This window comes from Erpetoichthys calabaricus, chromosome 4, assembly GCF_900747795.2.
Source record: "Erpetoichthys calabaricus chromosome 4, fErpCal1.3, whole genome shotgun sequence".
Taxonomy (NCBI): domain Eukaryota; kingdom Metazoa; phylum Chordata; class Cladistia; order Polypteriformes; family Polypteridae; genus Erpetoichthys; species Erpetoichthys calabaricus.
In genome coordinates, this window is record NC_041397.2 from 181,887,476 (window position 1) to 181,909,968 (window position 22,493).

General features: G+C 35.9%; 1 protein-coding gene across 2 annotated transcripts in view; it reads left to right on the plus strand.

The window, feature by feature from the left end:
• The window catches only part of cyfip1 (cytoplasmic FMR1 interacting protein 1), a 151,034-nt gene that overhangs the window by 19,754 nt on the left and 108,787 nt on the right, over positions 1–22,493 (plus strand). For both annotated transcript variants that reach the window (XM_028800025.2, XM_028800024.2), the window contains exons 2-6: positions 14,328–14,448; positions 15,486–15,575; positions 19,472–19,549; positions 20,381–20,482; positions 20,674–20,855. In XM_028800025.2, the coding sequence (XP_028655858.1) occupies positions 14,332–14,448; positions 15,486–15,575; positions 19,472–19,549; positions 20,381–20,482; positions 20,674–20,855 (569 nt within the window). In that variant the 5' untranslated portion in view covers positions 14,328–14,331. The remainder of the gene's footprint in view (positions 1–14,327; positions 14,449–15,485; positions 15,576–19,471; positions 19,550–20,380; positions 20,483–20,673; positions 20,856–22,493) is intronic.

A 22,493-nucleotide genomic window follows, 5' to 3' on the forward strand; every position in this document is an offset into this window, starting at 1 on the left:
TCTTCCTCTCACGTGACTTACTAGCACTTCCAGGTCAGCTGGAGAATTCAAGTTTTCAATTGGTCCGGAAGTACTTCGGGGTTTTCGTTGCCGTAGTTCATTAGTACTTCTGGGCTAGGTGAGAATTTATTTTCCCACCAACTTCCCACAGCGTCCCCTGGCGGCACCCACGGTACCTTGCAGGGCTGTGCTGCCGAACTCCAAGTCCCATAGTGCCCTGCGGACATCCGGGGCACCGCTGTCCAGGGAAGCTGCTATTTATCGTCTTGGGAGAAGCAGTGTCGGCAAGTCGCTCCCTTCCCCCATCCTTTTATTCCAAAGGCATCCTGGCCGGGTTGAGCTGCCGGCCGTTCATCACAGAAGTTAGAAAAATTACCTTTGACAAAGTATCCAACATAACACCCCCTTCTGTCTGTAACCCTTCCAATAAACCAAATATTCAACAACAGTGCTATGATGTCATGAGTCCAAGATAAAGTGGACCTGGAATTTTACCGACACATGTACAGTCACTGCACTGGGAGGAGTAGAATGGGGTATGATATGAGCTACAGCAAACCATTTGCAACAGGGAGCAGAATGAATTTTAAAATGTGTTTGTAAAGACAAACTATGTGAAACCAGTCCAACTTGCCAATGAATTATGTAATGTAGCCGTATGTCTTTAGCAGCTAACCATGCCCTCTGTCCCTCTCTGAGAATAGAGATTGCCTTATGTTTATGATTTGCAAAAACGTTTGCTAGAAGAACAGTACGTTTAAGATTTGTGTGACATAGTTTCCATTTTTTTCTTTAACTTGATCCACGTAATCAGTGATACGAAGCAGAGAAGATGTTAAAGAAGAGAGATCAAGTAATCTCAGATAGAAACCATACAGGCATTCCAAAGGTGACATGGACCAATATGTTTCTGGAAAATTCAGCTAGTGGAATTAATCTTGGCCAATCATCCTGTTTTGAATATTTTTCAAGGTCTTGACGAACATGATTAACCTCCCTGTGAATGTATTGATCACGGTTTCTAACTTTTGCAAAGATGTTTGCATCTTCATTTTTTTTTTCAAAACTTTGACTTCATCCTGAACCACCATTAAATCCTTAAATATATGGCTTGTCTTGGGGTCACTCATTTAAAATGATCTCACAGTAAACCTTTATTCCATTGCATCCTGATTGATAGTTCATAGCCTCACAGGACACAACCCCAAAAATAGCTGCTCAAAAATTGCAGCAAAAACATTTCAAAATATTTCACAACAAAAAAACCTAAGCTCTGTCATCATCAAAGTCCCGGGGCTAGAAAAACCCCAGATCAATTGCAATGGCATAGGGAAGTTGGAAAATATTAATTATAACAAAATTTCCAGCAATAGCATGCTAATGGTATATGTATCTCTTGTCAAAGTAAATACCTTTTATATGTTCCTTATATTATTATATATTCGTTGTTCCTTTGTAAAAGTGACAGTGACAATAAAGATCTATCTATGTTGCCAAAGGAATTTCATAATTGTATAGGTTCAACAATGTTTTAAATGTGAAAGTCTAATGTCAATTATTGGTTGACAGCCCTACTATAAATATTAGATCTCACCTTTTAAGGACTCACCCCAAAACAAAGGTCAATTTATTCACCAATATGTAGGTATGTTTTGTACTGTAACTAAATATTCACAGTTCTATTTTGAAACAGAAGATCGTCAATTTATCCAATAATTTGGAATGCTCACATTAAATATAAACATATGTTCAAATATTTTTAATGTAGTTTTAAGTGTTGCCTATACAGTAAGTCTGTACCATATGTGTTATTTTTAATATTTTTTTTATTTGAGATGTGTTTGTAAATGCTATGACTTCATAGCATTTTACTTAAAAAATGCACAACAAAACTGCATCATTCAAATTTTCAAAATTACTAATTAAAATGTGTGTTGCCAAGTTTGAAAAGGTTTCTTAGGGCTGTTTCAAAAGGTGATCAGCCTTGAAAACAAAAGAAAATTTAGAATTATGGCACTTATTATACATTTGCATTAATGAAAAAAATAAGACAGCTCTTCATTCTAGCATATAACAACAGCTGAGTTGGTGATCTCTGCAGGGCTGTGAAGTCTACATAAAACCTTAGATACTGACTTCTCGTGTCTGTAATTAGACTAAAATATTTACTGTGTTAATTGAAAGCACACAACATACAAGATACAAGGCATTTCATTACTGCCAGTGTGAATGACCAATCTACATTTTAGCACTCTAAATAACCTGTTAAAGGTTGGGTTTAAAGACTTTAGAAATGATGTTGTGGTTTACAAACACTGAGTAACATTAAACACAAGACTAAATGCATAAAATTAAACAGAAGCCATATTTTTATCGAATGTATAGGAAAAATAGTTTAATAGTATCAGTACATGTGAAATTGGAAATTTTAACACATATTACTATTTATAATTAGTCTGAGTTGGTACTTTTTTTTTTTGAAAAATTATTTCTACAACTGTAGATCCAATACAAACCAGCTGAAATTGGAAAATCCGTCTCAAAATGTATGAAAGGCAGAAGGCTCTCAGTTTTACAGTTGTAGATTAAGTTTAATGAAATGAAATGTTTTCTGTAAAATAGATGCACTGGCAGTTTTCAACATTTAGAATAGTCTACAACCTATAAATGTTCAACCTAAAAATCGTTTTTTCTATGTTCACATTCCAAGCCTAATTGCTCATTTCTGATTTTTTGCTCAGATCATATTTGCCTATCTTTACAGTTCACATTATTAAGTACAAGTAACCTGTATCTAACTGTAATGTGAACCTATTTGTCCTCCAAAACAGTATGCGTGCACACTTTGATACTATTGTGTATGAATCATCTGCATTGCAAACAACAAAATGTCCTATTTGTGAGATGACTCCTTGTATTAAAACCAATAAAATGGATGCACTAATGATTGCATTGCATTTTGCTCTGGAGGATGGTAGGTAATCAGTTTTTCAGCTGTACATGATTAGGTTGAAAAGACGAAAAAAAAGCCAGACAGCTAATTTTGGTGTTTTCCAAACTATTTCTGGCACTGCTGCATTGAGTGATGTATGAGCACGTGAAAAGAACCAACAGTGGTGGGACCATGACTGTTGTTTCATCTGTAGCACTCCTCCATTGTTGTTTTGTTGCACTGCTTCTGCTAGCTGATGACAATGCTCAGCCCATGTGTATAGGCAAAATGACTGTTTTCATTCATGTCACATGGCAGTGAATTGGATATGTATCTGATCTAGGACCACATATGAAAGTGACTCAAATCTAATTTGTAAAGATCACATTTCTGTGTCCACACAACCCTAAAATCAACAGATTTATGTCACAAAAACTCAGATTTGAGTCACTTCAGCCTGGTAATGTGAATGTAGTCTTTGATGAGGGTAGTTGTTTTAATGGTCTGTAATGAAGTGAATCTATCTCTTGGTTCACCAAGCAAATTTCTTGTCTACTTGAATCCTTGAATTCGAAGGATTCAAGTCACATTGTCACATTTTTTGTTATAATAATGCCTATTAGTTTGGCTTCAATAACTCGCTAGTTGTGTATATAAGAATATACTGTTTGCTGATTCTGAACTGTTTTAGGAGTCCCTTTATTGTCTCTGCAATTATGCATCTCCATTAGCTAATATACTATTGGCCTAGCTAATATATGACTGGCCAATTTAAGGTTTTGAACCACTAACTGCATTTCTTATTTCAAATTAACGTAAACTAACCACTGGTTTGAAACTTGACTTTTACTTCCTTGCACAGTGTTCAGCCAGGATAGGCAACCTGGATAGGATAGTTAGAATGTAGAATGATTGCTAGATGAACAACTGTAGCCCTCCCTGTCCATTGCATCAGGATATTGATTGCAAATTTAATGTTGCTCTCTGTTCCAACTCCCTCTTTCTAGTCCTTGACAGTACAAGTTAAAACATTTGCAATTCATGGGTGATTTATTTCTGAATGAAATCACTATGGGATAAAGATGGCAATACAAAAAAAGGCTTTTATTACCTTGAAAGAGCAACAAAATTTTCCTACTTTAAAGTTAAACCATGCAGAATCTTAAAATAATTGTGATTGCTGCAATCCCACTCTGAAATTCAAGCCCTGGCCCATGAAGGTATTTATGCATTGTTAGTAGGCTAATTGTTCAGAGAACAGTGAGTTACCTCCATTTTCTGTTAGCTAATTCATACAGTTAACTAGATCCAACTGTCTTAAGACTTGGTTTTGAAAGAAATTTGAATATCTAATTAAACTTTCCTCCGAAGAACAACTTCAGCAAATGTATGGAATCTAGAATTCTAAGGATGTTGCAGATTATATTTTGTGATAAGCCAACAGGACTGCCGAAAAAATAGACAGACAAGTGGATTGAATAAATCAACATTGCATTATACTGAGTTGTTAGTTTTGTACCCAGAAAAGTAGCTGGCACTTGTTGAACTCTGTCTGTGTCAAGAAATATTTTTTAAATATACATTATTTACAGTATGCTATTTTAACAACTGTAGAGTGCAACAGACTTAGATGGCTAGAATGATCTCAATCTGAAGAATGTAATTTTGGAAAATGTCTATCCTTTTATGTGGGTATGCGAAAACCTCAAAAAATGTCATTTAAAATTTCAGGGTTGTGATGAATTTGTGATTTAAAGAGGAAAAATGACCATGTTGCCATGCTCATATTGTTTCTTTCATAAATAGTCTGTTTGTCATTGTGCATATGTATGAGGCTTTTGATCTGCTTATTTGCTTATTGTTCTCTTGAAATGTGATTTAATCCTGTCTTAATGTTCACCATTGACATGTTGCAGCATATCACTGCACATACTGCTTTTAGACCACCTGCAGCATATTGCTATCTGAATGCACATTCCAGTCCACTTTTCCAGAAAGTATGCTAACATTATGCAGTCAATAATTAATGGAGGTAATTCCTTGTTGCAACATTGAAACTTAAGTATATTTATTTTGATTTGTGTAAGGACTTATGATTTAATTGATTTTCAGATCATAAAGATTCTGATTGACACTTGCTGTAATATACTTTTTGATACTCTACAGCAAAACACCATTTTGCTAACTGAATGATCTTTGTTGCTGTATATTGTCTCTTTCCCGATTTGGCTTACTTTATTTGACAAATTCATCTAACTCTCTTCTAAAATAGTACTGCTAATATAGATCGCTTTCAATGTACAATTTTTTTGGTTCTTTTACCAATAATTTAATTTATAATATAAAATATTGTTGTGGTTTTCTTGCATATTTTGCAGTAAAATTTGTGAAACACACCTTTCTTTCAGCAGGAATATATTTGCAGGATTTTTTTAGACTGCTAAATCATATTAGTAGATATTTTGGAATCATCTGTACAAAACAGGCACAGCTTACGATCAAGAAAGTAATCTGATTTCCAGAAATTAATATGGGTTATTTGATATTTCAAAGCAGTATTATAATTTGAGTAGTTAATACTAAATTATGTTAGTCAGTTCTTGTATTTATCTTTTAACAAAAATATTGTAGCGAATAATACTTCATAGTACAGTCATGCACCGACTTATGGCTCCATTTTGGAACTGCCGTTTGGCTGTATGTTAAATTGGCCGTATGTTGGTCACAAAGCGTACAGGTCATTGCAGTCAAGGGTCTGTGGATCTGTAAGCATACTTTAACTACCAGTTTGGTGTGTCTGTGGCTGCAGTGTTTCTAAACTATTGGGTTGCACTGCCAGTGAGTTTTGGGTTGCCGTCATTGGTTCATGAGTCGCAACCCGGGTTGCCACCAGTGATTCGCAAATGGGTCATCTATGTGGTTGGTACGGCTGCACAACTTGTTCCCCCATTACTAAGTGAGTTTCTTTCACCAAGAATGACCCCCGATCTTGCTTGTTTTCCCAAGGGGGCAGTTTGCAATTGCTAGTAGATCGTCCGTGAATTTAAAAAAGGCAAAGCTGGCTTGCAGGAAGGACTATAAAGGGTGAGAAACGCTGGTGTAGCTGAATACATAAGAATTAGCCACATGAAGCAGTGCTGATCAAAACAAACCTTAAAGTGTCCTCCAAGACTCAGAAAACATTCAAGACCCTGTAAGATATTAATAATAACATAAGATTTACTACTGTGTCTGGTTTGGCAATTAATAGAATATTATTACCCTTTTGTTTTCCTATAGCCCTAGGCCTTGGGTTTGAATCTCCTAAACCCAGTCAACCATAAGTTCATGCGTGACTGTATTACATGTGCTAAAAACAATCAAGACTTGTTGAATTTTGGTACAGTTGTCACACTGTTGATAGGCCATGTTGCACTTATCACTCATACACATAGATGACATTAACTACCAGTAATGTTAAATTAATTTTTTATATAAGAAAACTAGCATGAAAACTGTTTATGTGACATTAGAAAATACCCTTTAACAGGACATTCACTTTGCAGGAACACAGAAAGAAATCAAGAAGCTCTGGTTTCAAGACCTGCTTTTCATTGTCTCTCCACAACAATATTAGATCTTCATCTATGTGGATGCAGTGCTTAGGTAGGAAGAGCTCGACCTTGTCCCGAGCTGTAGACCTTCTGCATCATAATCTTTACTGAAGAGAATAGCAGTTGCATGTTTATTTACCATAATTCATTGTTGTGATCAGCCAAGCCATGGAATTTCTTTATGGGTTTTTCCTTTACACTCTGTTACAACAGTGGATTGTGGAAATTGAGGTGTATATTTCTAGAATCAACAGCAGTGGCAAATATATTTTCTTCCTAACATCCCACAGTTCAATACACATATAGAATACCTGAGTAGTGAATTTATTATACAAATATTGGCACACTTAGTTATCTGTTTATTCATTTACTTCATAGTTAGGAATAACATTTGATTAACAATTAAAATTACTGAGTGTTGAATTAAAATTTAACTCATTCAGGTGTAAACAAAATGATGTTAAAATGCTGGGCTACAAATACATTCCCATACAAGTCATATGATACTAGTAAGCATACCATTAACTTGCTGTTTTCCTATAATTTACTTATTACACTTTCTAATGCTGTTGCAGAATTTAAACTTAACAGGAGTGCAGGCATTGAAGGAATTTGGTTAGAAATGTTAATATGGAAAAGCAGGGACTACTTGGGATCAGTATGTTCTGTCTATGTAAAGAATACTCCAAAAAGACAGTAAACCAGGGAATCAAGAGGATGTACAGTTTAGGTCCATAAATATTTGACAGAGACAACTTTTTTCTAAGTTTGGTTCTGTATATTACCACAAATGAATTTTAAATGAAACAAATCAGATACAGTTGAAGTGCAGACTTTCAGCTTTAATTCAGTGGAGTGAACAAAACAATTGCTTAAAAATGTGAGGCAACTAAAGCATCCCTTCATTTCAGGGGCTCAAAAGTAATTAGACAATTGACTCAAAGGCTATTTTCATGGGCAGGTGTGGGCAAGTCCATCGTTATGTCATTATCAATTAAGCAGATAAAAGGCCTGGAGTTGATTTGAGGTGTGGTGCTTGCATGTGGAAGATTTTGCTGTGAACAGACAACATGCGGTCAAAGGTACTCTCCATGCAGGTGAAAGAAGCCATCTTTAAGCTGCGAAAACAGAAAAAAACCCATCCGAGAAATTGCTACAATATTACGAGTGGCAAAATCTACAGTTTGGGTACATCCTGAGAAAGAAAGTAAGCACTGGTGAACTCAGCAACGCAAAAAGACCTGGACGTCCACGTAAGACAACAGTGGTTGATGATTGCAGAATCATTTCCATGGTGAAGAGAAACCCCTTCACAACAGCCAACCAAGTGAACAACACTCTCCAGGGGTTAGGCAAATCGATATCCAAGTCTACCATAAAGAGAAGACTGCATGAAAGTAAATACAGAGGGTGCACTGCAAGGTGCAAGCCACTCATAAGCCTCACGAATAGAAAGGCTAGATTGGACTTTGCTAAAGAACATTTTAAAAAGCCAGCACAGTTCTGGAAAAACATTCTTTGGACAGATAAAACCAAGATCAACCTCTACCGAATGATGGCAAGAAAAAAGTATGGAGAAGGCGTGGAACAGCTCATTATCCAAAGCATACCACATCATCTGTAAAACACGGTGGAGGCAGTGTGATGGCTTGGGCGTGCATGGCTGTTAGTGGCACTGGGACACTAGTGTTTATTGATGATGTGACACAGGACAGAAGCAGCCGAATGAATTCTGAGGTATTCAGAGACATACTGTCTGCTCAAATCCAGCGAAATGCAGTCAAATTGATTGGGCGGCGTTTCATGATACAGATGGACAATGACCCAAAACATACAGCCAAAGCAACCCAGGAGTTTATTAAAGCAAAGAAGTGGAAAATTCTTGAATGGCCAAGTCAGTCACCTGATCTTAACCCAATTGAGCATGCATTTCACTTGTTGAAGACTAAACTTCATACAGAAAGGCCCACAAACAAACAGTAACTGAAAGCCGCTGCAGTAAAGGCCTGGCAGCGCATTAAAAAGGAGGAAACCCAGCATCTGCTGATGTCCGTGAGTTCAAGACTTCAGGCTGTCATTGCCAGCAAAGGGGTTTTCAACCAAGTATTATAAATGAACATTTTATTTCCAGTTATTTAATTTGTCCAATTACTTTTGAGCCCCTGAAAATGAAGGGATTGTGTTAACAAAATGCTTTAGTTGCCTCACATTTTTATGCAATTGTTTTGTTCACCCCCACTGAATTAAAGCTGAAAGTCTGCACTTCAACTGCATCTGAGTTGTTTCATTTAAAATTCATTGTGGTAATGTACACAACCAAAATAAGAAAAAAGTTGTCTCTGTCCAAATATTTATGGACCTAACTGTAAGTGTATTGGCCTGGGTGGCAAGTAGAAGTGCTCCTCAGAACAGTAGATGGTCAGTGACTAAGAAGATCTCTTAAACTCTTTTAGAATAGAACACTATGCCATTACCATTTTGTAAGCCCATGTAATCCTGAGTAGAATGGGGGATTTCTGGAGCCTAGCCCAGCAAGCATATTATACAAGGCAGGAACAATCGCAGACAAGGAGCCAATTCATTGCAGGGGAACACATTCACACAAACACATACACTCTACACTCTTTAAATAGCATTGCTTATCCAGCTAACTGTGTCTTTGAACTGTGGGAACATACTGGAAAAGAATATAAAACCATAAAAAGGCAACACGATAGAGGTTATAGGAAAAGATTATACTTTATAAAGTTGTGGCCTATATAGCTATCTTAAAGCAGAGATATTATCAGCAGTATCCTTTTGAAAAACTGCTGGTGTTTTGGCCAAACTAAAGGGCATGACTATGCAATTGTAGTGTCCTAAGGTGGTATTAAAAGCAGTTTTCCATTTGTTAAATTAAATCAAATTATATACACCCTGAAGTCTACTTAAATTTCTACAGCAGTATCTGAAATTTTGATTTAGAAGTGAGGAAATCATTGGAAGTACATTGTTTTTAATTGATGTTGTATTCAGTAGTTATTAATCTGTGAATGGTCTTAAGAAACCATCTTACCAAAGAAAATCATCTTCACTCCAATAGAATTGGACCAAGGTTGTTGTTAATTAAATCTTAAAACAAAAATTACCAAGAAAGCATTTTGGTATGTGATACAAAGCAGGGTGGCAGCGAGCCCCAGACCCCCAACATGAACACACACAGAGTCCCAGGTTCAAATAAAGTTGTGTTTATTACACCAAAATATGCAAAACCTCCACAACTCAACGAAAGCACAGGTTTCCGTTTTCCACGAGCCAATTCTTTTCTCCAACTATTCTCACCACAGCACTGCCCTCCTTCAGTTGTGTGCTGTTTCATGTCTTCCCAGCTCCGACTTGCCTGGAAAGGGAGTGCAGTCCCTTTTATTAAGGACCCAGGAGTACTTCCGTTATAACAGGGAGCTTGTCTCCCTGCAGTGCCCTCTTGTGGCACCCAGTGACCCTGAAAATTAATTGACAATTGAAAGTAACAGGGAAATAGAATAGACATAAGTTTTAATTAAAAAAGGAAGTAAAATACTACTGGATTGGACAACTGGTGGATAAATCTATTCTGCAAATTATTTTCTTTTATGTAAGTATTCATAGTGTTTGACACTCGGCTCAACCTTTGGGAAATGGATTAGTAGCACAGTCAATGTGATGGCAGTTTAGAAGATATTTGTTTACTAAACACATCCTTAAAGTCTAAATACAGCGTAGTAGAGGAAGTCTGACATCCTTGTAGCATACATAACGGTGACGGTGAATCACACAAAGAAAGATTGGGTCCTAATTTTTAAAATAACAATTTAGGTAGAGAGATGCTACACAGGTACACAGTATCTTTTATAATTGAAATGCTAGTGGAATGCTTTGGAATATAACATGTTTTGCAACACTTGTTAGTTTTTCTTTCAATTACATGATATTGATGGGTTCTGTCTAATACAAATTTACTTAAACTCTTCTTTGGGGTGGAAAATAAAAGCCAAAAGAATTAGCACACTTTTCCAAATAAAATGTGAAAGTTACAAGCCAGTGATGGCAGGCAATGTGGTCTATTGATGAAGGTGTGGGACTGTTTAAAAAATTACTTGCTTATTCTGTGACGCGTACTGAGTCATGTAACCTGTTTTGTGCTCCAAACTGTATAAATATAAGGAAACAATTGAATAACAATAGTTATTACTTGTGAAGCAGCCTTACAAGGTTAACAATTAAAGTTAATAAATACATCTAAGTGACTTTAGCAAACTATTTTAACTTCTAATATGATGTGCTTGTTGTTTGATTATCTTCTTTAAAAACAGTTGTAAGCAGACAGCAATATAAGTACAGAGTACAATCTGAAGGCTTCACCCAATTGAGCATGCAGTATCATATAATGAACTCATAAGTACAACCTTATACTCTACATTTGTGAACACTTACAAATGATTTGAAACTCTTTAATTTTATATTTGAACATGATTGAATTAGTATAAACAATTACTTTACCGAAATGATTCAGACAATGAAGGCTTTCATTTTTGTTTCAAACCATATGAATACCCTTATCAGCTGTCACAACTTTACGTTTGTAGGATTGTCACAAAAACCGATATGTCGATACCAATTAGATTCCAATGTTCTGAAACATAATGGTACTGTACCAGATTTTTTACAGTATTGGTAGTACCGAGAAAGTCTATACTGTTATCATGCATGACTATACGTAGACAAATTAAAAAAAAAAAAAAAAATAGACAAATTACTCTGGAAGACACCATAATTCATGATGAAAACATGAATGTCGGTATTTTACTTAAGTGATAGTTGGGTAACTCCCTGATGGATATGCCAGTAATTTAAAGCTATTGTTGCTGTTAGCATTTATATATTTTATATTGTATTACAGAAAAAGACACAGTAACAATAAATAATAGAGGTACTTAAGGCCTTTGAATGGGATGATATCAAAAGGTACTATCGTATCGTAAACTTTCACTAGTATTGGTATCAAATACAAAAATTCTGGTATGATGAACTGCCTACTGACAACTCAATATCCAGTCAAGTCCATGGAAATAGTGTTATTGAGTCATTACTATAAAAGTGTAATAGTCATAGAATACAAAGTGGCAGATGATGCTTTTATTAATAAAATTTGCCTTCCGGCTTGGCTTAATAGTTTGTTCCTCATTTTTCTGTTGATGCTCTCATAAAAAGCTTCATTAATGACTGCTGAGAATTAAGTGATTAATCAACTGACTTTATTTCACACTGCTATTTATGCCCCATATAGAAGAGAAACAATATTTTAAAATGTCTGACCAACATTTAATAATTTAATATTTGAATACAAATATTACATTATTAAATAAAAATACAAATGTCATTAGAAGTAACAAGTTTCCATTATATTTCTTTCAGGAGCAAAGACACATTGGAATATAACAGAGTGTATTTATATTAAAAGAAAAGGGGACTGTTCAGCAATTTATTGTGGATTGCTGGAATTAGGCATTACAAATAGTTCTGCTTGACATTTACTTTATACTATCCAGGGCACCAACTCATACTATTTTTAAAAATGCTTGGAAATCAAGAATGACAGAAGTATTTGGTAATTAGTTAAAAAAAATAATAATAATATAAACATGCTTAATCCAATTCAGGGCCATATAGAGCTGGAACCCACCCCAGTATCATTGGCTGAGTGGCAGGGTGTAACACAGGGTGAATTCTCACATACAAACACTTGCAATGGCACTCTGTAACAGTTGTCATGTGTATATGGTGTCAGTGTCTGTTCTTTTGTTTCTCTAATAGTCTGTTAAGCAGTCTAAAGGGGCAGGACTGCCTTGGAAGGGATACTTGGCCCGGAGGCCCAATGGGAGCCAAAATAGGGAGGACCCAACTATGCCTAAAAAGGTTAAAAGAGCTGTGGAAAGAAAAAAAAGAGAACAGCGCCAGAGAGAAAGTGGAGGAAGTTGCTGGCAATCAAATAATATATACCACCTACAGGAAGCCATTAGATGAAATGATGTTCGTTTTTGCAGAAGGAAAAGAGAATATGATTGAATCGAGGATGCGTTCCATGGTGGACTTGAGTGAGGGCCTGGTGAACCTGTGAGAAGTGATGGTGGATGTTTATTCCTGCTGGACTTAAGATATGGTTTGGAGGAACTTCCAGACTAAAGAATACTAGGAGGAAAACATTTTCATGAGTGTATGGACATTTGAATGACCTTTTTTTTTATTTATATACTGTTACTCAGTTGCATAATAGTTGTTAGTGTAGTATTAGTATAAATAAGATTTTAAAAAAATAGTTTATTTGTTGAGAGTTTCATACTGTAATTAGTGTATGGAGGGGTGTGCTGTAGCACAAGGTTTTGTATGTAGTTGATTTAATAGTTGTGCATATTTTCCATATTTACATTAACAATTTTCTTTCCAGTTATGTTTGCTTCTGTTGGTGTGTTGTGTACTTGTGTGGCTAGTAGGTCTTTTGTAGTAGTTTTTGTCATTCGTGTTTTGGATCATTTATTCTTTTTTTTTTTTTCTTTCTCTTTTTTACTGCTGCTCTGGGTATCGTCAGCACAGTGCAAGGCTAGTTTAGAATTACTATTACAGTTAACATTACTTTAAGATGTGAAAGTAAAACTCACACAGACATGTGGAGAAAACACATATTCCTTAAACCGTGTCCTGCAGTAAATGGTGGAACTGTGCCACCCCTTTTAATTTTTTATATACATATATAAAGATATGATAGAAAACTTGAACAACTATATTGTTTTCCTTACCTAGAATTAATGCCATAGAATCCATTCTTTGTCTGCTTCATTTTGATCTTTGTAGAGGAATCTGCAGTCATTCTGTTCAGCAAGTTAGAAACCATTTACAGAAGGTACATGGCAGGCACAATGCACAGTCTCACATGGACATCTACACAATGACACTGCATCCATTTAGAAGTGTTAATCTAACCTTACATGTATAGATTATGGGAGGAAACTGTGGACCATGGATAAAACCCAAATGCAAAATCTATAAGAGAAGGTACCCCTGCCAAAAGCAGAACTTTTGACATGGAGATCATAAACGTTATTAAAATAATGTTACACTATTTGCTTATTTGCTGTCCTATTCATGTGTTTGTACTACCTGCATCTGTATCAAATTTAGTTTGTTGAATGCCTAAGGGTTGTTTTAGGCAGAATCTTTTTTTTTTTTTTTTTTTTTTGTATGAAAAATTCACTTCTTGGCTGATTTTTCGTTTTTTGTTTCACTCTTCATCTTGATTTATTTCAGATATGAGAAGTATTGTCAATAGCAACCACAGTATCTCCTTTGCTTTTTTTAGAACATATTTTTATTGTGATATATTATTCCAAGATCTTGAAACACTTCTGTGTGCATTACTGTACTATATACATGTAAAGCAATCACAAAAAATCTACTCTGGTGCTGAAGTTTATTGTGCCCAGTATGATGTAGTAAAGTGATTTTAAGTAAATAAGCACTTTGAGCTGCATTGTTTGTGTGAAAATGTGCTATATAAGTACATTTTGTCATTTTAGTGCATGTTCAGTGATGTTAACGGTTTTATTTCATGGCATCTAAGTTGAGAATGAGCATTGTATTTAACTGAAACTTTCATTTTGCAGTTGTTTTTTGGCAAAACATAGAATGTGTATACACTTTCATTTTAGAGTTTTACCTTAGTGTAACAGATTTCTACACCTATTAATGTACTCTGTTTATTTTTCAAAATTGATTTCCTTTCTTCAAAGGACCATGACCACCACAGTGACTCTAGAGGATGCCCTTTCAAATGTGGACCTTCTTGAAGAGCTGCCTTTGCCAGATCAGCAGCCTTGTATTGAGCCACCTCCTTCTTCTTTACTGTACCAGGTATTAAGCATTCCGCATAATATATGAATACTATTTTAGAGAAATTATAGATAAGGAACATGCTTGTGATATTTATATATTTGTTCTAATGTTTAAATACTGAAATATGCTTAGCATGCCATCATAATCATATTTAATATATTTCATTTAATGTGTGACATATATAAAAGTTTTTTGGCAATTAATTATAAAAGATATATTTAACACTTATTTGCAGAACACTGTCAGAACAGATGCATTTTCTGAGAAATGTGTTCTTCAAGGATTTTAGCCTTTAAACTAATGTCAAGCATTGAGATTTCCCTTCACTGTGTACCACAGTTTGCATGTTTCAAATGAAGTGATACTTATCTTCATTGAAAATCTGAATTATTTATCAAATCAATTGTGCACACTGAAGGCTTCATTTAGATTTCTAACTCAAGTTTCTAGAGAAGAGGGTTCTGCTATCAGATATTATCTGAATTAAGATCTCTTTCTTCAATCTTGTTTTCTAGTTAAAAATAATTTTGGAAGATGCAAATATTAAAGTGCTGGACTGAAACAGTTCATAGTTTAGTTTCGCTCACAATGTTCAGCTCCTCCATACATACTGAGAAAAGTGCTATATAAATGTAATGAATATTTATTATTATATGTTTTTATGACATACTCGATTCCTGATTTGAGAGTGTCTTACACTCTTAATAGTCTCCCTATGCTGCATATTTTTGGTGGACAAAATTTTTCTCCTTGGAACAAGTAATGTGTGCTCTGTTTTTACCTGAGTAATAGCATAATTCATATTGATATAGCGGCAAAAAAAGGACAGCACATTCACCATCCCTTTCCTAGACCTTTTCAGGATTAAGTAAAAAAAGCCAATAGAAAGAAACTGGATATTTGACCTATAAACATGGCATATATTTGTGATGTTTATTTAGCAGACAAAAGATTTATTCACACCTGCAGATGTTTTCCTCCCAGTTATTAAATAGTTGGTAGTAAATACTGATGTAGTTAATATAATTCTTGTTAATCAATGTTTTTTTCTCCAGCCAAACTTTAACACTAACTTTGAAGACAGAAATGCATTTGTCACTGGCATTGCAAGATATATTGAACAAGCAACTGTCCACTCCAGTATGGTAAATAAACATTATTCCTTTTTTTTCTTTCTTGTAGATTGTATAAAAAAAAATTCTCACATAACTTGTGTTGCATAATGCACATATGTAATATTAATTCAAATGTTCGCAACATGCAAGAAAATGGAAAATCATAACTGTTGCCTTGAGTGCAATTATCACTGCTGTGTTTGTACTTAGAAACCTGTAGATATGACAGAGTTGCTGTGGCAGGCAGCTTTTGGATGCCTAACAGTGGTTATGAAAGTAGAGTAAATCCTTTCTAAAAAGTATTCCATGTAATTTTAACTGATCACACTTTTCTAAAAACATCAAACCTGTGTCACATGAGCAAAGAAGTTGGAATTGAGCTGCAGTTTGAATTATTTTGTTTTCAAACATCCAATACATGGTCATATATGCCATTGTACAATAGGGTTTAATGGTTGCATGGATAACAACAGCACAGACACTTATGTCAGTAACATGGGGGTGTTAATAAAGAGGAATTAAAATCAGAAACAACAAAAAGGACAGTAACAATAATTCTACAAATAGAACCAATCTGAACTTTTTCAAAATAAATCATAAGTTGTACTCCCAAAAATAACTACAGTGAAACTTAAAGTATCGAACCCATAGTTGTTCTAATGGGACCCTGAGAAGTCAGTGAGAGTTTCCTTCATTTAACACTTTGGTTGGTTCCTGGAAAAATGTTGACATGGTAATGACTTGGAAGAAACTTTGAAAAAAGTGTGGGCCAATTAAGTGTAAAATTAATAAAAAAAATATGGTATTTTGTCCCATGACACAGTCTTTTTTGTTTAAATCCTTCTAAGGTTTTTTTTTCCAGCTTCTCTGGATATGGTTGTTAGCAGGACATACGACAGAAGTTAACAATATCATGTCAATTAAATTGGTTATAGAATTTGCTGGAAAATATCCAGCACAGTATATTCAGTCACATTGCAAGAATATAGCATATATTTCCTGAACCATTTCAGAGACTTGCTGTAAGCCTCAGCACTACAAAAAATAATCTGTTAAAGAGAGAACTGCATAAATAAATTATCACTGTTAGTGTTCAGTACAACAACATAATTGTTTAGTGTGCTCCAGAATATTGTACACAAAAGTACTTTCCAAGTGCTAGTCAGCATCTTTGCCAGAGCTGTTGAGCTGGCAAAATCAGCTCTTTATGTAGGTTTTAAGCAACAGCAAGCTCATTGTTAACAGTGAAGCTGTAAAAAGAGGTTGTTATGTTCTTATATTATTTGGAGATTTTAAATTGGTCCACGTGAGTGAGAGTGGGCATATGCCTGATTATGCCTTATAATGGACTAGTTAGTGCATTGTCCAGGTCTGGTTTCTGCCCTATCCCCAATGCTGCTGGAATAGGCTGTAGCCCCAGACAAATAGCTGCAGGCAATGAATGACTCTACACTGCACTGGTGTGCATGAATAGGGCTTGTGATAGTTGCTGTGCCTATCCGGGACTTGTTCTGCTTTGTACCCAGTGTTGCTGGAATAAGCTGTGCCCCCTGCAGCCCTGAATAGTAATTATGTAGATCTGAGAATGTTATATTAGGTAAACATTTTGAAAAGGCTGCACATCCTGGATACCACAGTACTTCTGCTGAGAAATACAAGCTAAGCTTGATCATATAAACTGCTCAAAAAATTAAAGGAACACTTTGAAAACACATCAGGTCTCAATGGGGGGGGGGGGGAAAAATCATGCTGGATATCTATACTGATATGGACTGGGTAATGTGTTAGGAATGAAAGGCCCCCACGTGCTTGTAAGCATGCCTGACAACGTCGGGGCATGCTCCTAATGAGATGACGAATGGTGTCCTGGGGGATCTCCTCCCAGATCTGGACCAGGGCATCTCTGAGCTCCTGGACAGTCTGAGGTGCAATCTGGCGGAGTTGGATGGACCGAAACATAATGTCCCAGAGGTGTTCTATTGGATTTAGGTCAGGTGAGCGTGGGGGCCAGTCAATGGTATCAATTCCTTCATCCGCCAGGAACTGCCTGCATACTCTCGCCACATGACGTCGGGCATTGTCATGCACCTGGAGGAACCCAGGACCCACTGCACCAGCATAGGGTCTGACAGTGGGTCCAAGGATTTCATCCTGATACCCAGTGGCAGTCAAGGTGCTGTTGTCTAACCTGTGTGTCCCTCCATGGAGATGCATCCCCAGATCATCACTGACCCACCACAAAACCAGTCATGCTGAACGATGTTACAGGCAGCATAACGTTCTCCACAGCTTCTCCAGACCCTTTCACATATGTTATATGTGTTCAAGGTGAACCTGCTCCATTTGTGAAAAGCACAGGGTGCCAGTGGTGGACCTGCCAATTCTGGTATTCTATGGCAAATACCAATCAAGCTCCATGGTGCCGGGCAGTGAGCACAAGGCCCACTAGAGGATATCAGGCCCTTAGGCCACCCTCATGAAGTCTGTTTCTGATTGTTTGGTCTGAGGCATTCACACCAGTGGCCTGCTGGAGGTCATTTTGTAGGGCTCTTTCAGTGCTCATCCTGTTTCTCCTTGCCCAAAGGAGCAAATACTGATCCTGTTGATGGACCTACAACGGCCCTGTCCAGCTCTCCTAGAGTAACTGCCTTTCTCCTGGAATCTCCTCCATGCCCTTGAGACTGTGCTGAGAGACACAGCAAACCACCTGCCAATGGCACTTATTGATGTGACTTCCTGGAGAATTTGGACTACCTGTGCAACCTCTATAGAGTCCAGATAGTGACACTGACCATAGCCAAATGCAAAACCAGTGAAAAAAACAGTCCAAAAAGATGAGGAGAGAAAAATGTCAGTGGCCTCCACCTGTTAAACCATTCTTGTTTTGGGGGTTGTCTTATTGTTGTCCCTCTCGTGCACCTGTTGTTAATTTCATTAACAACCCAAGCAGCTCAAACTGATTAACAACTCCCTCTGCTACTTAACTGACCAGATCAATATCCTAGAGGTTTCATTGACTTGATGCTGTATTCTGTTAAAAAGTGTTCCTTTAATTTTTTTGAGCAGTATATATTGCAGTTGTTGAAAATGACTATGATTTTTTTTCCCCAAAACTAGTCATAATTTATTCATAACTCTTATTGGGATTAAATGACAGCATTTTCTGTAATCAATTGTTATAATTTAAATATGAAACGTCCATCCATCCATTTTCCAACCCGCTGAATCCGAACACAGGGTCACGGGGGTCTGCTGGAGCCAATCCCAGCCAACACAAGGCACAAGGCAAATCCCAACCCACCGCAGAATATGAAACGTACAAGGGTTTTTGAACTTCAGCTATAGTAACTCTATAATAATCTTATCTATATGGAAAGCTAGAAACTACAGTATGTCATTATCAAATCAAGGCTGTGGGTCAATTGTAGATAGGAAACATGTGCATCACAGAGATACCAAAACACCCACAATCATTTTAGCAGGAATAAATTTGAGTTGTGGTTGACCAGGTAACATGCTTTTGAATACCATGAGTAAATATAAGTTGCTATTACAAACCATACAGTGAGACATACTTTGTAAAACCTACATCTACATAATCAATACCACTATCCTGTTTAAATATTGACAGAATCGGGTGTTTATTTTTCTTCACCCTTCTGTGGATTCAAATGGATTTGTAGATGATCACATGACTCCTCTGACAGCTTATGTGAATTGATGCAGTCAGGGTCCCTCATCCAAAGAGAATGGAACACAGCATTAAGATGTTCTGTTGTGTTATTTGCGAAGTGTGTGGCTCTAGGCTGACCTTAATCAGTCTTTTATGAAATTAATACAAAAGAGAGGAAAAGGATTATTACTGCTAAGATTTTTAGTAGCTCATACACTTGGTATATAAATGTTTACTTATTTTGTCATTCCAGAATGAAATGCTTGAGGAGGGCCAGGAGTATGCCATTATGCTGTACACATGGAGAAGCTGTTCAAGAGCCATTCCTCAGGTATACAAATCAAAATACTTTTATTTATGTATGTGATGATATGACAGAAACACCATTAGATGAGCATGCAATAATGACCTATTGGGTACAAACTATGTTAGCCGACAGTTTACGTTTAGAATGGTTCACAATAAGTACATAACTTAAATACATAACACATTAACAAATCAATAAATTAGTTTGCATTGTTGGATTTTTTAGCCTGGTATTTCTTAATGTCACTTTTTAAAGCTATAGCTTTCTTTCTTAAACCTTGCTTTAATAAAATAAAGGTTTTTGATGTAGCGTGATATTATAGACTTTTTAGAAAACTGAACTAAAACATCAGTTTTTGAAATTAATACTTGTACTCTCATTGCACAAATGTCCAATAACCTTTACAGAATGGGAATTATGCTTGTTAAAGTTTAAAATTATTATGCAGTTTACAACATTGCTTTAAAATTATATGGCATTTATACTGTAGCAATTACATTTTTCTGTAGTGGCATTAACAGTAATTTGTTTAGGTTAGTGAATTAGGAATGTTGTCAGAGAAGTTATTTGCATAAACAGTTTAACAAGATGTATTCATTAAATTATGCATATGGGACAATTGAAAGTTAAGCTAATATATCCAGTTTTATTTTTGTATTTTAACAGTAATGTGTGTCTTCTGATTCCTTAGTTTTTGATTTCTGCAGACAGATTTAATTTAGAAAAATCAATAAAATGAAGCAAGATTTTGCCAACCCAAATTCTTTTTCTGTCATTGTTAGTTTGAAATGAGAAGTATGTGTGTAGTTTAATTTTAGCCAGGCTTGCACTCAATTTTTATTCTTCTTGTTACAGGTAAAATGCAATGAACAGCCTAATCGAGTGGAGATATATGAAAAGACTGTTGAAGTACTTGAACCTGAGGTCACAAAGCTTATGAACTTCATGTATTTCCAGGTATATATTTTGTAATATAAAATTTTTTTTAAAATTTGGCATTATTATATGGGAATTTTATATCAGTTGCTTGTAGCAATTAGTAAATTCTTAATTTTCTTATTTGACCTTTTGTTTATTGTTGTATGTTTATTCCATTTGTTGAAAAAAGGGTACTAATACATTCGTAACTCAGTAACCTTGTATTCCAGCGCAATGCTATTGAGCGTTTCTGTGGAGAAGTAAGAAGGCTGTGTCATGCTGAAAGAAGAAAGGACTTTGTTTCAGAGGCCTATCTTCTTACCCTGGGCAAGTTCATCAACATGTTTGCAGTGCTAGATGAACTGAAAAATATGAAGTGTAGTGTGAAAAATGATCACTCAGCATATAAAAGGTGAGTTGTTTAACAGAGAAAATTTTCATGGCCAAAAGCAAATATGAATAACTGTACTCAAGATATTGTACACACTAAAAGATTGTTTGGATGAGAAGTTAGGAAAGTGCAATGATGAATGATGAATATAGACTTTCTATTATGCTATATACCGTAAAAATCATAGCCATATTTGGTCTATATTTTACCATCGATTTTGATAACTTAATTAAATTAGTTTTTTGATTATGAACATAAAAAAAACAAAAAACACTCCCTATTACATTTTTACGAAAAAAAACACCAGCACGTTAGCTACGATGCTAACATTTCGTTCATTAATCAATAAACAAAAATTGCAAAGCGAGCTGCTGAATTCACAAAATAGATATAGGATGTGTATGGTAGATAAAAAAATTAAATTGCTTACCAATCTTCAAACCTTGCCTATATTCATCAAAATATAATCGCGGAATAAGTTCAAGGTAGTGTAAAAACGATGGAAAAAGCAAAGCCTTTTTTAAGGTTTTTTGACAGATTAATTTTTGTTTTGTGATGTTGTAATAAGTTTTTACATGCAGAATTTTTGACGACGAAAAAAATGTCAATAAATTAATATTATAATTAGGTTGACTTAATTCTGTTACCACTACATCATTGTTAAAATAAAACAAACATTAAACGACAAACAAATAATACTACAGATTTTTCATGATAAAACTGTTGGTTGCTTTTACAGAGTACACCAGAAACGTTCCGAACGTCAACTGGATGATAACATACATACAATACCGCAAGATTGTTACAGTCTGCTTTATATATAAGATTTATACATCTGTACCAATTCCACCTTTCTCCCAGTATGGGGACTAATTTTAAGGGCTTTCTGGGATGCTGGTAATCCAGCATCAGCTCCTTTGTTTTTGTAGTATAATTTCCAGATGACATGTGACAAAATCTTCCACTTTTTTTATTTTCCTTTTAATTTCATTGTCCATGTAGCCTGCAAAGGAGAAGTCATTGAAGAACTTAATGTAAATGACTTAGTGGTAATTGAAATATTGCACATGTTTGGTGATGTAGTGTGTGAAGAGTAAGAAAAAAGGAACAGTTCTTTGGGAATATCTCTGTGTTGTTCAAAAACAGTCCCAGGGCCTCACAGACTGCCTCATGTTAGTTAGGTAGTCTAAAATCCTGGATTCTCTGAGGGCTATCTATATACACCGCCTTGCATATACAGTGATCCCTCGCAATATCGCGCTTCGCCTTTCGCGGCTTCACTCCATCGCGGATTTTATATGTAAGCATATTTAAATATATATCGCGGATTTTTCGCTGCTTCGCGGGTTTCTGCGGACAATGGGTCTTTTAATTTCTGGTACATGCTTCCTCAGTTGGTTTGCCCAGTTGATTTCATACAAGGGACACTATTGGCAGATGGCTGAGAAGCTACCCAACTTACTTTCTCTCTCTCTCTCTCTCTGTTGCGCTGACGTAGGAGGGTGTGAGCAGGGTGGCTGTTCGCACACCTAGACGATAGGGACGTTGCTACCTTCTGTGTGTAGCTGCTTCCTGAAGGACATGCTGCACGGTGCTTCGCATACTTAAAAGCAAAAAGGGCACGTATTGATTTTTGACTTTGTTCTCTCTCTCTCTCTC